Raw genomic sequence first — 17,738 nt, forward strand, 5'->3', positions numbered from 1 at the left:
ATGGCATCACCAGCTCAATGGACATGAGTTTGAGTAAACTCTGGGAGTTGGTGATGGACAGGGAGGCCTGGCGTGCTGCAGTCCATGGGGTCGCAAAGAATCGGACACGACTGAGCAACTGAACTGAACTGAACAGCTTAGATGACCTGTCTCTGCTCCTTGTGACTCTTTATCATCTGGGAGGCTACTCTGGGTTTGTTCTCACAGTGAATGAAGAATGCTAAGAGAGAGTGCATATGTATATGGGCTTCAAAAGACCTAGCCTCAGAACTGGCGCACCATCATTTCCATCACATTCTATTGGCCAAAACAAGTCACAAAGTCAGTCAGATTCAGGAAGGAGAAGGAACGAGGAGGACAAGGCTAACTGCAAAGCACCCTGCAAAGAAAGGGAGTCCACAGAGGGGTGGAAGATTGGGACCTTTACAACTGATCTACCACATCATCTTAAGAGCTTAAACATTTTATGTTCTATCAACTGGAGGGACTATGCCATATTGCCAAGGAAATCTTTATCTCTGTGGTAACCATTATCCTAGCTACTAGGTATAGAGTAACCTGTAATATTTGTAAGTATACAAGTTTTTATTTAGAACTTCTGAGCCTTCTCTGTCATTCATTTAAGATGCCCTATCTTTCTAGTAACAGATCAATGAAGCCTTTTATATGCCTTTGTCCAATTTCCTTCTGAATCCATTTCTGTTACAAAGCTCATTCAATTTCAATCTAGCTAAAGATCCAAAGGGTGAAAATGACATTAACATTGTATAATTAAAGGAGCTACCATATGTTTTTCAAAAACATTCTCATTAACATAGTCTATCTTATGTTTACAAGTTAAATTCATATTTATATTTGAAAGCAATGTTAAGCTATATTAGCCTACCTGATAGAAGATTCTATATTTCTTATTCATCTAATACCACTAAATTATATGGGGCTTCCCTGGTAGTTCAGTTGGTAAAGAATCCACCTGCAGTGCAGGTGATCCCTGATTCCTAGGTTGGGAGGATCCCCTGGAGAAGGGAAAGGCTACCCACTCCAGTATTTGCTTCCCTTGTGGCTCAGCTGGTAAAGAATCCACCCGCAATGTGGGAGACCTGGGTTCAGTCTTTGGGTTGGGAAGATCCCCTGGAGAAGGGAACAGCTACCCACTCCAGTATTCTGGCCTGGAGACTTCCATGGATTGTATAGTCCATGAGGTCACAAAGAGTTGGACACAACTGAGTGATTTTCACAACCTTCTGAAGCTAAATTATAATTAGTGCTATCTTGTACTTTTAAAGCTACGTGAACTGCAAGAGAAGCATGGAGTTTTAGAACACCCACTCATACACACACACACACACACACACACACACACAGAACCATAATGAATTAGAATAAGCCTGGAAGTAGGCATCAGAAGACTTGGTTTCTCCCTGGAGCTCTGCTAACTTTCTATATGACCTTGGGCAAGTCACAAAAACCTCTTAGGCTTATTTTCTTCATTTTATATTGAGAAGTTGGACTTTGGAAGTTGCATGAATCAAATCCACTCACTTGGGCAATATATCTTTATATCATGAAGCTTGAATTCATGGGCCTTTCATTCTATAACTTTTACAGATCACTTATATACAAATCAGATTTACTTTTATCAATTTTCAATTACTTTACCTTGTTATTTATTAGCAAGACAATTCAATCAACTGAATGAAATTTAAGAGAAAGTACCACTCCTATCTCCCTATTTCTGTTACAAGAATGATATATTATGTAATTTATAGCCAGTACAGCAAGAGCTCAAACAAATCAGAACAGACAACAGTTGTGAACATCCAGCATAGCTGGATTGGCGCAGACTGCCTAGATATCTGCACTGACTCCTCCCTCAAGTGACTCATTGGCTCTCTGGTAAATAAATGCAGACACACACTTACATACTCACACATAAACAGATAAATGGATAGGAAACACATGTGTTTCTCATTTTTCTTTTTTAAAGTAAAATATGAAAACATACTAATACAGTTCCAATAGTCCAATTTATGGTGGATGTCTTTAGTATTAATAGTCATAGACCCCATTGAATTCATATATTTTAGTATTTTTAGAGCTTTTCATAGTTTATCTAACCATCTCCTGATAATAACAATTAGGGCATCTTCAATCAATATTTTTACAGTTGTGAAAAGTAAGGCAACAGAATTGGAAATTAAGAATTATAAACTATTGTTTAAAAGAACAGCATTTCAGAAAATAAAGAGAGCACCTGCCCAAAGGAGGCAACAATACTGCATTGTTGTTCTGCATGACAACTTAAAACTCTCCTCAAGAAATGCCTAGTGATTAGCAGGTGAGATGAGGCCTCACGTCAAGTAGAGACCATGGCATTCGCAGAAGAGGAGAAGGAACACCTTATAGTTATAAACACACTTAAAACGTCTCATTGAAAAGAATGTGGAAAACATACTTTTGAAAGAGATCCTACTGTTTATTTAGTAAAAGATTAAGTGTCTATCTTTTTGGAAAGGTTTGTTTTCCTAACTAGTAAAATGAGACACTCCTTGATTGCAGAGAGCCATGCCTTCCTCATTCTCAAAGTTAACCGCACCAACACGTTTGTATCCTTGGGCACTTATGCAGAATTGATTCTTAGGGAGTCTGGAGCTAGTTGTTCAGTGACTGTCCCAAGTGCAGCATTGGCTGGGTTGGGCAAGGCAAATGAAATTAATCTCTGGCACGCTCACCACCCTCATCACCCTCACCAGTTCTCAGAGTGGTCCTCCTTATCTCCATGCCTCCTGCTCAGGGCTTCTGTGCTGCCCCTTCATCATGCAGAACCCCCAGTTTAGGGATCTGAGCAGAGCTTCCCTTTCCAAGGCAACACCTCACACTCTGGAGAAAAAGGTGTAACTTTGGGAGAAGCAAGTCTAGGGTGGGGCCTGGGAAGGTGGAACACATTAATCTATTACCTCTCTGACTACCTTAATAGGTCTCTCTGAATCTTGCCCCTACATTCCATCCTCTAATGGATGGAATGGTCTTCAAATCTCTCCAATGGTCTTCTTATCATAGTCTTAACTATTGTGGTAACAAATTACCTTCACAGTTATAGAAAAAGTGCCACTTTTGGGAATGTATGCTTAGAACTAATTATTGCTATCATGCTTCTGCTCAGAACCTAAATGCTTTCACCACCTCTATCTTCAAAAGCCTGCTTATCCTGGATTTTGCTCCCTCTCCTCCATTCCACTGGAATATAATCAACTGATTCCCATAAAGAAGTTAATCACTGGCAATCATTCATTTTCTTGTCTACTTCCTTCAGATATTTCCCAAGTTTTCCTGATCATAAGACTCACCTGATTGCTTAAATGTACAGTACCCCAGTTTCCTCCCCTGGAGAGTCTGAGTCAGCAGCTTCTGGGTGGGACACAGAAATCTGTGATATTAACAAAGAGCCCCATATGATCATTTTTAAATTTTTAATTGGAGGATGATTACTTTACAATGTTTTGTGGGTTTCTGCCATACAACAAACTGAATTGGTCATAACTATATATATATATATATATCCTCTCCCCCTTGAGTCTCCCTCCTGCTCACCCATCCCATCCCTTTAGGTCATCACAGAGTGCCAGGCTGGGCTCCTGTGTCATATAGCAGTTCCCCACTAACTATTTTACACATGGTAGGTATATATATCAATGCTACTTTCACAAATAGTCCTACCCTCTCCTTCCCTTGCTGTGTCTTCAAGTCCATTCTCTACATTTGTGTCTCCATTCCCTCCCTGAAGATAGGTTCATCAGTACCAGCTGTGAACGTTTCGATCAAGGGAGTTAAGGAAACCACTACTCTGACGAACAATATTTCAGACACCTGTAACAGGGAATGAAGATTAGTCCTCAAGAAACATTGTTAACATATAAAGACATAAAGAGCAACACATAAATAAATAATTGTAAATGCTACCCCACAAACTTGTACAGCATTTGAGCATTATCACCTGTTATGGAATGTGGTCTTCAGACATCAAGGTGTCTCAGTCTGGTCCTGGCCCTGACACCCAGTTGTTAAAGCTTGAGCAAGTTGGTTTCTTCAGATTCCCCACCTATAAACTCCAGTTCCTACACAGTATGACATTCTTATTTAGATCACTATTCCTTTTGACCCAGAATTTCTACTTCTAGTAATCTATCCTGGGAGTTAACCAGGGAAATGTACAAGTCCAGCAGATTGTTTATAATAATGAAAACATTGGAAGCTATATTAATGTCCATCATTAGAGAACAGCTAAACACTGATTTATCTAGACATTGAATACTATGCAACATTAAAAATGGTAATGGAGATCTTTATGTTTGATACGGAAAATGTCCATGACATATAAAGTAGTAAAAGCAGGTTACAAACATAACTTATACTTCAGTCCCAGGTTGTTATTTTTTTTTAAGTGTGATGTTTGTAGAGAAAGACCATAGAGTTACACAGTTAAGTACTTGCAGTGGATGATTTTTTCCTTTCTCTATATCCTTCTTTAATTGTCTGTATTTTCTGAAGTAAAATTAAAATCTATACTTGGGGGAAAATAATGTTTCATCCTTTTTTAAAAGGTACTTCTTCATGCACATTGTCAGGGTGATATCCACAATAGCCAGGAGACCAGGAGTAACTTAAAGGAAAGGTTTGTTACTCAAAGACAGTGTGAACAAGAGATGATCTTTCCTCCAAAAAAAATCCCACCCCACTCTTTCACTCTACATTTGAGTTGTGAAGAGTTTGTCCAAAAGATCCAATTTTTCCTAGTGTTATGGAAAAATGGACCAATTCATTCACCTGACCCAATTTCAAGGAACTAAATTGGCTGCAGAGCAGCCGGTGGAAAACCAAGGCAAGTGCCAGGAAGGGGAAAACTCTGCTTATTTTAAGCCTTCTGGAAAGGCTCTTCTTCCCAAATTCCTTCCTCTCAGCTGGGAGGGCTAGAGAAGATCCAGGTGACTCCAATGGGGAGAGGGCGGGGACCAGCCCTGCTTCCTGCTATAAATGCCAGAGCAGCACGCCCCTCTGCCTGGTTGATTTGGTGGTATCTTCAGTCATGGCATGCAGTCAGAGAGGAGACAGCGGGAGACCCTCAAGCTGGTTCCGTGCAGACTGGAGGTAATTCTGGGGGCTGAAGGAAGGGGACATAATGCCTTGTCTGCTGAAGTTCACTCCTCTTTAACTTTCTCCCCCATGTCCTCCTGCACCTACAGGTCATTTTTTCTATCCTTCACCCTTCTGACTTCGGTGAACTCAATAGATGTTAATCAGTTGGATCCTGCCTTCCCAGGTAGGCCACTTGGGTGAGGGAAATGCCCTTAAGCATCTTTGAAATGGATTGCAACTAGGGTGCCTAGATGGCCAGAAAACACAAAAGTGAGTTAAACGATCTCCAGTCATTCTTTTGCCTATCTTGATCAAGTCACTTCAGGTTTCCCATAGCTAACCTATAGCTTGCCCTGCAGCTAAATGCAGGAGCTTGGAAAAACACACGCACTACCTTCTATTTTCTCACTGCCTCCAGCTTTACAGCACCCGAAGAACAGCAAACCACCTACCAAGCCCTCATCTTTGGGAGCAGTCATCTTCAAACACATACTCATGCTTGAGGAAAGCATCAACAATAACAGGCAAAATCACTTGTAATGAGGAGTTTCTCAAGATTTGCACCTGAGCCAAAGGATGCACAGTGTCAAGCTATTTGGCAGATTATTCTTCAAAAATGTGTTCTTGGAGTTACCTAGGGAATCTTTTAAACTTCATAATTGAAAGACCTTTAGACAAAACTTTTCCCCAATTCTTCACAGACCTACCATTTCTATTTCCATTTCCATCAGGGTTCCAGGCTGGTTCCCACATGCATGCTTGTTAACCCGAATCCAGCTTTCTCCTGGATAGAAAGCCCTAGGCATTTAATTGATATCTTCATTACAGTTCTTGGTATCTTACATTGTAGTTATGTATTCCCATCAACTTGTAAGCTCCCCAGGATGGGGAATAAGCTTTGCCTCTCCCAACTGGCATCCTGCCTGATGCCTGTTAGAGAGGAAAGTTTCCTCAATACACTTCTGTAGGAATCATGCCTCCTGTGTTCAAAGATGCTCCACGTGCTTTCTTTGCTCTTCAGGTACTGTCACTTGCTATGAAAATAGAATGGTAGTGGAGTTTAAAAGAACTCTTGGCAACAAGATTCAGCATGCATCTGTGGTGGGTAAGTAAGGTGTATTGTCTCATTTAAGTCTTACTTAGTAGGAAGCCCTTGGCTCAAAGTCATCACCATTTTCCAGTGAGCAGAATACACAAATTCTGGAGCAGTTGGTGCTCAAATCCCATGGTGTCACACGGTCCTTGAACTGCATGGTGACTCCTAAGAGTGGAAGACCTTGTCTGTCTTTGGAAATCTGTCTTATCTTAGGAATTCCCTAAGAAAAGTCTAGCTTCAAATCACAGCATCTCTCAGAGCTTGGGTTATATCCCAGTTGAGAGAATAAAAAGTAAGAAGTGATTGAAGTACCTTAGAAATGGATTTGCAGTCTTGCTTATGTAGCTTTGGTTGACTCTGTCACTGAAATATAAGATATAAATACATCTTGGCCATCTCCTTTCTAAAGCTGCTCTTGTTTCTGTAGATTCCCTTGGTCTAAAAATGCTGAACTGCACTTATGTTCTGGACCCAGAAAAGCTCACACTGAAGGCCCCATATGAAAGCTGTACCAAAAGAGTGGTAAGTAATTGAGGAGTAATTTGGAAAGTAGTAACCTAGGAGTTTGGAGAAGGCAATGGCACCCCACTCCAGTACTCTTGCCTGGAAAATTCCATGGACAGAGGATCCTGGTAGGCTGCAGTCCATGGGATCACTGAGAGTCGGACACGACTGAGTGACTTCACTTTCACTTTTCACTTTCATGCATTGGAGAAGGAAATGAGAACCCACTCCAGTGTTCTTGCCTGGAGAATCCCAGGGGCGGCGGAGCCTGGTAGGCTGCTGCCTATGGGGTCGCACAGAGTTGGACACGACTGAAGCAACTTAGCAGCAGCAGCAGCAACCTAGGAGTTAAAGCTTTGGAGTAGAGCAGTTGTTCTCAATCAGGGTGATCTTTCTCTTTGGTCATCCCAGAGAACATCCTGCAACATTTGGAGACACTTACCACAGCTGTTGGGGGAGGAAGGAGAGGGCAGCTACTGGTCATCTGATGGGTACAAGCCAAGAATATTGCCAAATAACCTCCATGGCATACAGGAACTCTCAATAAAGATACATTAGACTCAAAACTCCAATGCTGAGCTTACCCTTGAATTGAGGCTTTGGGCTTTATTTCTGTCTTTGCCACTATCTATATATGATTTGGAGTAAGTTAGCTAACCTTTCTAAGCCTCTACTTTTCCACTGGAAAATGGATTATGATATCTTTCCATAAGGTATCTAAAGACAAATGACACAATGAAGGACTAGGCATAGTATGTAGACACAGCAAATGATCAAACATGAGCTATTTTGATCTACACCCCTCATGGAAAAGGGGATGCTCTTTTGGTGCAGGTAAATGGAGTGCTGGTACCTCTATGCTGGAAGGTGAGCAGCAGCTGAAAAATAGGATTTTCTACTGTCAAGCAATAGTGCTACCCAATCAGGGTTATTAGGAGCAGTAAAAGAAGCCTAAGTCCTTTTTAGGCTTTATGTGCAAACAATCACTTAGGGAACTTTGTAAAGTGCAGAATTCACTTAGTTGACTTAATAGGTCTAGGGTACATCCTACAAGTCTTAAGTCTTCTTCATCTGAATCTACTGAAGATCTCCAGTAATTAAGAGAACTTTCCCTTCTAAAATGGACGTTCCCAACTTTAGGGAGCTTAGTGTTGTATTCCTTTAGAACAAAGGTCCGCAGAATATGACCTGTGTATGGCCACAGCCAGTCCATGATCTATGTGTGATGGTCATCAAGCTAAGAATGGCTTTAGTTTTTTAAGCATTTTAAAAATGTTAAAAGCATACGTGGCCTAAAAAGTCTAAATATTTACTAACACTTTATAGAAATGTTACTTGACCACTGCTTTAGACAGAATTCCCTGAGCCAGAGGAAATGGCAAAATGGCTCTGTACAGCACCCAGCACAATGGCTGCTAAAGTAGGTGCTCAAGAAGTATTTCTATCTTTTGATAGAGGCAGCAAGCCCAATAGGACCTTGATACTCGGACATAGGGTGAATGTAAAGGGAAAACAAAAACTGGACTCTGAGCCCTAAAACTCAAGGAACTGTTCTCTGCCAATGAATGAGTCCTGGGATATCTAAAGAGGCTAAAGAATCTCCTGGTATAGGAATGAGGGACTTTCTAGAACTGTGGTACTGATTGACTTTTAAGGGTTTTGCTAATCAGCTGAATCAGATGGTATTTTGGAATCCCCTTTCTCATTGAAGTTCTAACACTCTGTCCTTACTATGCCATTTTCATACAGCTTGGCCAGCACCAGATGACCATCACATTCATGAATGAGAATGCTGCCCATAGACAAGGGACTGTCTTGTATCACGTCAGCTGTCCGGTTATGCAAGCAGGAAGACATGATCAGCATTTGGGATCCACAATCTGCTCAAAGGATTTCATGTCTGTGAGTGAAGCAGCCTGACTGCTTCTCATCCAGCTACTCCAGGGGGAATGTGGTCTAGAGAGAGCTGGACTTCAGAACAAGATCAGGATTGCAATCCTGTATTTCACTACTGACTTGCTATGTGGCTTTGGACTGATTTCTTAACTGCAATGAGACCTTTTTAAAATCTGAAGTGGGGGACAATAACACCACATAGGGTGACTTTAAAAACTAAGAAGGTAGACATAAGCACTCAGCACATCATGTTTTGGCAATAAAAAGGATTCAGTTGGTAGCTTGACAAACTGGATATTTATATACCAGGCCCTATACCAGATGCTAGGAAATCGTAAATGAGAAAAACAGCCCAGTCATGTGCTCATGGACTTTATAGTCTCACATGGCTAATAGCAACAGTGGACAAAAATATTCATACTTGATTATAAGTGATGGAACTGCATGGCTTGACAGGATTTAGTGTCTCAATGTACAACTGGAAGGGAGCTTTAGATCTTCCAATTACATTGAGGTCTCAAAAGCTCAATGGGGAAATGTCTAAGGGCACTTCTAGGATTCTTGACTGGTCCTGTGTTTCTACCATACCCACACCAGCCCTCACACTGTAAGAACCACACAGCAGTTGCTCTGGGTGTTTTCCATGTACCATCAGATAACGTGACTTCAGAGATCTTCTCCAAATCAAAGCTTCACATCATCCTTTTTTTTCCTTCCAGTTTACCTTTCACTTTTTTCCTGGCCTGGCTGATGACACTGCGGTATGAAAACTATTTTTTAAATTACAAGCCTAAATAAGTTCTATATTAAAGGTGGCATAACTTCAATCCTGGTTAAAATATTAAATAGTCTTGGAGTTAAGGTGAGCACCAGCCCTCTAAATGAAACTTTTGCCTTTAGGGTCCCAAACCTCAGATGGGATGGACCGTTACAGTTGGTGATGGTGAAAGAGCCCAAAATCTGACCCTTCAAGAGGCTCTGACACAAGGATATAATCTCCTGATTGAGAACCAGAAGATGAGCATCCAAGTGTTGTTCCATGCCACTGGAGTGACTCACTACTCGGTAGGTGTGAAATCTGTTTGTACCACCACCCAGGCTCAGACCAGTATTTCTAAATGCAAGCATAATCTCAATCATTTCCTCAAATTGAGGTTATAACTCATTCAACAGCCAAGTCCTGTACTAAGTACTAAAGATGGTGAGATAACAATGGTGAACAAAATGTTTACTTCAGTTTTTCTTCTCCATAGATCTACATTCACTAAACATGTGGAGCTACAGTAGTGCTAAACTACTGAAGGCGTTCTGTTTTATCATTGCCACGTTTAGTGTTTACAGTAGGTACTGGCATTTTGGGGACCAACAATCAAGATACTACATTAAATCGGTTACTGTGCCAAAGTACTTAGAACAGGTCTTGGCACCTACATGTTCAAACATCAGCCATCTTAACAGTACTGTTTTACATTGAGTATAAACAAACTGCTGAATCTTAAACATTCTCTCTGAATGCTGATACCATAAGAGAGTCATAAAACAAGAGCTCTTAACTGCTTAGAAATGATCAGCTACAGGTCATGAGTAGAAACCACCTTGCCAGATGTTATCAAGTTTAAGATTTTAAAACTAGAACTAGTTGTTCACCTGCAGAACAACCATAGAGTGAAATACCTGAACTCTACTTGGGCCAGGATGGCGCCCAATAGTTGAATGTTTGCCCTGACTGTTTCTAGCATTGGTCAAAAATTCAAGTAACTCAGGTAAACCAATGTCTTTGAAAATGCCTCTCTTCAGCAAGGTAACAGCCATCTGTACATGGTGCCTCTGAAGCTTACGCATGTATCTCCCGGGCAGACGATCATCTTATCATCACGACTCATCTGTGCGTCAGGTAAGGCCGAGGAAAGGGCAAGTCCAGTTGTGGAAGACCTTGTTCTAAGGGCTTAATCAAAGCTGACCATTCTGTCATTTCCTTCTAGATCCTGTGACCTGTAATGCCACACACATGACTCTCACCATACCAGAATTTCCTGGAAAGTTAAAATCTGTGAGCTTTGAAAATAAGAATATTGCTGTGAACCAGTTGCACAACAGCGGGATTGTTATGGAAATAGCAAATGGCCTCAGGTTGCATTTCAGCAAAACTCTCCTCAAAACAAAAGTACGTTCCATTGAACCCTAGCCTTTTAGGCCATTGTGATTTGGCTGCTGACTTATCCATAAATTCTAAATGCTAGTATTAAAAAAAAATTCAAAACTTTTGGAGGCCTCATTTGAACAGCTTGCATAAGTAATTCTCAAGTAACTGAAATTCACTCTCAAACACCAAGTCTTTTTCAACTTCAATGGAAGTTTTCCTTAAGTGTTTTTGTTCACTGTAGTACAAACTCCAATTAAGCATCTAATGATGAACCTCTCATGGCCTATTTAAAACAGGGCAATTGGAGCCAAACTAGTGTCCCCTGCTATCCTCAGTGAAGCCAGTCTTGACTGATGCAATTGCCAGGGACACAGAATAATCTTATGTTGGTGTATATGTTGCAATAACATTTTATAACTCCTGGATATGCAAGGTACTCAGCTCTTTGGAGACTGAATTAACAGATCAAATTTCAATGTCTAGTACAAAGAGCATGCAGTGCTGGGTACTTGAGGGCATGAACTTAGAGAAATTTCCTGCCTCAGGAAGAATCCCGTCTGGAGAAGTGATGTGATCTCTTGCTCTGGTTTAAAGGAAAACCATATTCAGTCCGGAGTGTGCCTTGCAGATTTCAGCGTACTTCCTTCCTATCTGCCTGCTCAACAGGCTGTGGCTGCTAACTGACATTCTTCCATTTCAGTTCTCTGAAAAATGCCTACCCTATCAGTTCTACTTAGCTTCACTCAAGCTGACGTTTTATACTCAACTGGAGACGGTATCCATGGTGATTTATCCTGAGTGTGTCTGCGAGACAACAGTTTCTATAGGTAAAGATCATTTTCTTGAATAGTTCTGCATTCTACATTCTCTCTTAGCTCTTACATGGGGGAAAGTGTACAGAAGTTCAAACTCGGTGCTGCTTATACTTTACGGAAATGGAAGACTGGTTAGACCACAAATAGCAGTCTAAGCTGCTATGATAGGAATCTAAGGAAGACAACACTTCCAAAATACACATACAGGAAGGTTTCACAACTGTTTAATGTTTCTAAGTAACCTGGTTATGCTTCATGTTAGAAGTCTGAGCCCACCATCTAAGTAAGATTGCCTCAAATCTGAAACTAGAGGGACTATGAGTATTTCCCCAAACTCTTAAATTCCTCAAAGAACATGGAAGTCAGTATTTGCCCTTGTTTACTATTGCCTCTGTGCTCCTTTTTATTTGTATCAGGTCAAGTCAAATAGAAAAAATTAGTTGTTGCTTCAACTTCCCCTCAAACCAAGATCTGTGAGTCTTGAAAGAAGGGACTTTAGGACACAGGCACTACACTTTAAGCCACGTCAGGGTTTCATCATGGCTTTCTTACCCCACTTGGTGCCTCTTCCCATGTCTCCTGCTCCTTCTTCCTTTGGATGAAAAACCCTTAGAGCAAGCCTCACTGCCGTCTAGGTACCTTGGGGTCTCCCTTGTAATGCAAGCTGCTTGTCAAGTTATTTTCCCAAGCAGACTTAAGACAAATTCTGTTGCCTCCTGATGAAAATCCAAACTTCATTTCATTTCAAACTAGTAATGACAATAGTCACATAGCACACATTTTTTAAACTCCCTCCACTATATAGTTTCAGGGGAGCTGTGTACTCAAGATGGGTTTATGGATGTCGAGGTCTACCGCCATCAAACAAAACCAGCTCTCAACTTGGACACTCTTAGGGTGGGAGACTCCTCCTGCCAGCCAACCTTTAAAGCTCCATTTCAAGGACTGGTGAAGTTTCACATACCCCTGAATGGATGTGGAACAAGACATAAGGTTAGTATAAGATTAGTATTGGCACATAGCAAGAGATTAAGACTTACCTTTGAGATAACTAACCACTTTCTCTAACCTTTAAGTTTGACAATGGCAAAGTCATCTATGAAAATGAAATACATGCTCTCTGGGCGGATCTTCCTTCAAGCACAATTTCCAGAGATAGTGAGTTCAGGTGTGACGCAATTGCTGCTTAACTTTTTTAAGTGATAAACTCGAGCAGTCTTTTAACCTAAAATTCTCAACACCCCCACCTACCCACTCTTACAGAATGACGGTGAGGTGCTATTATAGCAGCAGTAACATGCTAATAAATACCAACGTCGAAAGCCTTCCTCCTCCAGTAGCCTCAGTGAAGCCAGGTCCACTTGCCTTGACCCTGCAAACCTACCCAGGTGAGACATTATAACCTAAAAAATCTGCTTAAAAACTTTCAGGAGACTCATTCCTAAAATGAACTTTGCACCAGACTAGAGTAGTAGCGATGCTTAAGCTTCTGTTGCAACCATCAACTACTTGAGTACCAGAATATTTTCTACTCCATTGCAGATAATTCCTACCTGCAACCATACAGGGACAAGGACTATCCTGTGGTGAGATACCTCCGCCAACCAATTTACTTAGAAGTGAGAGTCCTAAACAGGACTGACCCCAACATCAAGTTGATCTTAGATGATTGCTGGGCAACATCCACCATGGACCCAGCCTCTCTCCCTCAGTGGAATATTATTGTAGATGGGTATGTATTCTCCACATAAGGTAGTCCAGCTAATCAAACTGCCAGTAAAAAATTAATAAAATGCTCTATGGGCTTGAGAGGAGCACTATATCAAAGGCCCTGATTTTTGTTATTTCTTACCAACCAGTCCTCAGTCTAATAAGTTGACTCCTGTCTTTCTTGTTACCCTTGAATCTAAAAGGATCCTTCCCAAGGAAATAATGACTTTAATACTCTTAACATCTGGAAAGAGAATAGATTTCTAGTTCCTATTTATTGAATAACTTTTTTGCTTATTGATAAGTCGTGTCTAATTCTTTGTGACCCCTTTTGACCTACTGGGCTCTTCTGCCCATGGGATTTTCCAGGCAAGAATACTGGAGTGGGTTGCCATTTCTTCCTCCAGGGGATCTTCCCAGCTCCATTGCCAGGCAGATTCTTTACCACTGAACCACCTGAGGAAGGTGCATTGAACGTGTGTGTGTCACTTAATCGTGTCCAGCTGTCTGTGATCCCATGGGGTATATAGCCCACCAGGCTTCTCTGTCCATGGAGTTCTCCAGGTAAGAACACTGGAGGGGGCTGCCATTCCCTTCTCCAGGGGATCTTCCCGACCCAGGCATCAAACCCAGGTGTCCCTCATTGCACACAGATTCTTTACCATCTGAGCCACCAGAGAAGCCCATTGAATAACTACCATGTGCCAAAAAACAGTGCTCTGTACTCCAGATGCATTGTCTAAACCACAACACTCTGTGAGGGACACTAGCCCTCTCACTTTATAAAGAAACCCAAGCTTACTACTTAAATAACTAGCCCAAAGTAATATTTAGTGATAGGACATGAATGGACTTCCCCAGTTACTCAGTTGTAAGGAATCCACCTGCAATGTATGATCCTCAGGAGACCTGGGTTCGATCCCTGGGTTGGGGAAGATCCCCTGGGGGAGGGAATGGCAACCCACTCCAGTTCTCTTGCCTGAAATACATACAGAGGAGCCTGGTGGGCTACAGTCCTTAGGGTCCCAAAGAGCTGGACACAGGAAGCTACAACCCTCTGCTAGCATTTAAAATAAAAAATGGCAGGAGTGCTCTACCCTTTTTTTATCAGCAACATAGACTAACTGCCTGGGACATAATACTCAGATTCATAAGAATTAAGCCATTGTCATCTGAAGAGCTACATAATTCTTGATGAGTTTAGCTGGAATACAAATAGTTATTGACACTTAACACAAAGTAGAAGAAAACCTAGCACAAGTAACTTATGACTTCATGGATACTGTTGGATAGTCAAGTCGGGTATATGAAATAAACTAAAAGTACAGGCAGAAGGTCTAAAGGAGGGCATGGCAACCCACTTAGTGTTTTTGCCTGGAGAATCCCCATGGACAGAGGAGCCTGGTGGGATACAGTCTGACACGACTGAGCGACTAAGCACAGCACAGCACAGGTAGAAGCTATAGCAATAGTCTTGAGGGTGTTACACATGACTGAATTTGAGCAAACACTTGAGTCTGAGGTGAATTCAGCTGATGTCCCACCCTGAAATATACCTTCCAGCTGTGAATACAACTTGGACAACCACAGAACCACCTTCCATCCGGTTGGCTACTCGGTGGCCTATCCTAATCACTATCAGAGGTTTGATGTGAAGACCTTTGCCTTTGTGTCAGAGGACCCAGTGTTCTCTCACTTGGTAAGTGATTAACTAGTTACCTGGGACAGGTTGACTGAGACATCAGTTCCACTCAACTCTTGTCTCCTCTCCAGGTCTACTTCCACTGCAGCGCCTTAATCTGCGATCAACTTTCTTCTAACTTCCCCCTGTGTTCTGCATCTTGCCTTGTGTCATCCAGAAGCAGGCGAGGTAAAATTCTCAAGTCTTCATTTAATATGAGTTTACTTAAAGCAAGCCTGATCCTTTCGGAATTTAGGAATGAGGGCTTTGTTTTTCATCTAGTCCAAGAGCCCAAGCAACCTGGGAGTCTGTGATGGACAGGTTCACAATCAGTCTCATGAACAAGTTTGTGTTTGCACATAAACTGTAGCCTGATCTCTTGAGACCCCCCAAAAGTTGTTCTTCCTGAGTCTAGGTAGACTCTGAACTTTGTCTTCTGATATTCTGATAATTCATCCTGCTCTTACAGTAAGGTGTATGTGCTCTCCTGTGAAGGGAGGCAAAATTGCATAGAGCAGGAAGTCCATACAGAGCAGGTGTACCCTCAAAACACTTCTCACCACTTCTCGTTAACCCAGAGGTCAAACTGTCTGCAGCCACAGGGGCCACTGAGAAAGAGAAGATGATAGTGAGTCTCCCGGGCCCCATCCTCCTGTTGTCAGATGGCTCTTCATTCAGAGGTATGGATTTAAAGCCTTGGGTATTTCTTTAACTGAAGCTCTTGGTTTTATGTTAGACTTAACTGTGCACAGATAACATATGTGTGCTCAGTCGTGTTCAACTCGTTGTGGCCACATGGACTGTAGCCCACCAGGCTCCCCTGCCCATGGAATATTTCAGGCAAGAATACTGGAGTGGGGTGCCATTTCCAACTCCAGGGGATCTTCCTGACCCAGGGATCGAACCTGCATCTCTTGTGTCTCCTGCATTGGCAGGTGGATACTTTACTATTAATGCCGCCAGGGGAGCCCACAGATACCAAGTGCTTATGATTACTCAAGAGAATGCATCTCTTCCCAGCAACAGGTTCTGTTAGGTCTGTGTACCATTCCCAGAACCCCTTTCCCACAAGAAGGATCATTTAGTCTACCTACTGTCAGAGTCCTCACTGTTAATAACTTAAAAAATTCCAATTTTGTCACTAATGATACATTAGAATCCTTAAATCTTGGTCCTCAAATATTGGGCCTACCATAGAAGAATTTCAAGCTTTAAGAAGATGTGTGCTTGCTATTACAAAACTTTAGTCTTTACTAGATTATGTTAATATATCTTCATCCCAGATAGTCTTAATTTTAGGCCTAGAACTTGAAATTAAACTCACTTAAATCACTAGCTACTAACAGCAAGAAATCATGCACTTGGGACAACTCACCATATATATCAGTGCCAGAATGTTAAACAAGCTGGGAATGAGATCATTCCAGGTGTTAGCCCATCTGATCTGCGTGAAAGCAAGTAGGAAGTGGGAACAACCGTGGGAGTGGAGTACGGCGAGGAGGAGGCTGGCTTGAGGGGAAAGACTACACTCTTTTGCAAGTTCCCAAGTGAGCCCTTTGAAGCTTATTTTCACTTCCTTCTCTGGGTAACTTTAATTGTAAAGCTTCAGCTTAAACTAAGTGTAAGTGATCTTAAGACTTGAATGTCTGTTTCCTTCCCAGATGCTGTGGATTCTAAAGGGCATGAGACTACTGGATATGCTGCTTTTAAAACTATGGTTGCTGTAGTTGCCTTAGCAGGTGTTGTGGCAACTCTAAGCCTAATCAGCTACCTGCGCAAGAAAAGAATCACAATGCTAAACCACTAATTGGATTTTCAATAAAATGTGGAAGTAAGCCTCTTGTTTCTTAAATTTAGATGGACTTCAAGGACTCTTTCTTGCAATCATTTTTCTTTAGAGACTATAGTACCTTTCCACAGTCCTCTTGAAAGGCTTTGTTCTGTGTGGATGTGAATAAGGGTATTCCTGACTTAATTGCTTCCTGTCACCAGCTTTTTCTGCCCTCTACCCCCAAAACTGGCAGTGCCAGAGAATTCAATAATGGGACTTAGTGACAGTTCGCCTCTAGGGGTACATTTAGATGACCTGAATGTCTTTTACCTCTCCGTTCATATATACAAGATGAGGGCAAGTCACTCCTAATCACTGGAATAACTTCCGTTCTCTAAAAAGGAAAGGAAGCTGGGTATTCCCAAGGAAGTAATCTAGTATCATACTTAAAGTAGTATTTCCTAACTCAAATTGCTCTTTCCAATGAGTAGACAACTTCCCTGAGAACTTAAGGGATTCAGTTATTTTCCCATGCATTCCCAGTCTAATTAAAGGCCTGCACTCTCTTTGGGGGATGGAAAGGAAGATTCTAGCTTCATTAAGAGCAATTACAACATTCCTTGTATCATTAAAACTACACAGCTGAACATGAGCCTCATAGCTGAGCCTGGAGAGCTGCTTTTTACCGGGTACTCAACTATTACTTTCTTTTGAGGCTACCCCTCTTAACTAGGCTGTAATTATGTCAAAATGACTAGTCTGCCTCACACTGTAGCTCTAATATAGACATTAACTTGTATCCTTCAACTAGAAAAAAGTCTGATCTAAGCCAGAATCTGTGCTATGAAAAGTTGTACAGCCTCCAAATCTCTGTACATAGTGGACATAAATAGAAATATAAACATCTTTAGTGTTTGGACTTGACCCTTCAATTGTGACTTGTCATACTCCTGGGTTTTTCAAAACCTTGAAAGAATATTATATATACT

The 17,738-nt window shown here is 41.5% G+C and overlaps 2 protein-coding genes across 5 annotated transcripts in view; one reads left to right on the forward strand and one right to left on the reverse strand.

The window, feature by feature from the left end:
- The window catches only part of ANKS4B (ankyrin repeat and sterile alpha motif domain containing 4B), a 35,391-nt gene extending 32,007 nt beyond the window's left edge, over positions 1-3,384 (reverse strand). The window contains exon 1 of one of the 3 annotated variants that reach the window (XM_025274602.3): positions 3,348-3,384. The gene's annotated coding sequence lies outside the window, so the exon portion shown is untranslated. Of the gene's footprint in view, positions 1-2,750; positions 3,169-3,347 lie in introns of those variants that run through there. The other 2 variants (XM_044935578.2, XM_044935579.2) reach the window with 2 other exon arrangements.
- A 1,606-nt stretch (positions 3,385-4,990) lies between these two features.
- Positions 4,991-16,834, forward strand: ZP2 (zona pellucida glycoprotein 2). Of its 2 annotated transcripts, none has more exons than XM_025274860.3 (18): positions 4,991-5,145; positions 5,241-5,317; positions 6,155-6,238; positions 6,657-6,751; positions 8,483-8,635; positions 9,349-9,390; positions 9,530-9,694; positions 10,427-10,523; positions 10,612-10,793; positions 11,473-11,599; positions 12,393-12,580; positions 12,664-12,755; positions 12,851-12,975; positions 13,130-13,319; positions 14,861-14,996; positions 15,071-15,167; positions 15,557-15,658; positions 16,640-16,834. In XM_025274860.3, exons 1-18 carry the CDS (start codon positions 5,084-5,086, stop codon positions 16,783-16,785), a joined length of 2,160 nt encoding a protein of 719 aa, XP_025130645.3. In that variant the 5' UTR covers positions 4,991-5,083; the 3' UTR covers positions 16,786-16,834. The 2 variants fall into 2 exon arrangements, with proteins under 2 accessions (XP_025130645.3, XP_044791512.2); XM_044935577.2 differs by having other exon boundaries at positions 15,575-15,658.
- Positions 16,835-17,738: the final 904 nt, after the last annotated feature.

The sequence above is a fragment of the Bubalus bubalis genome, chromosome 24 (assembly GCF_019923935.1).
Source record: "Bubalus bubalis isolate 160015118507 breed Murrah chromosome 24, NDDB_SH_1, whole genome shotgun sequence".
Taxonomy (NCBI): domain Eukaryota; kingdom Metazoa; phylum Chordata; class Mammalia; order Artiodactyla; family Bovidae; genus Bubalus; species Bubalus bubalis.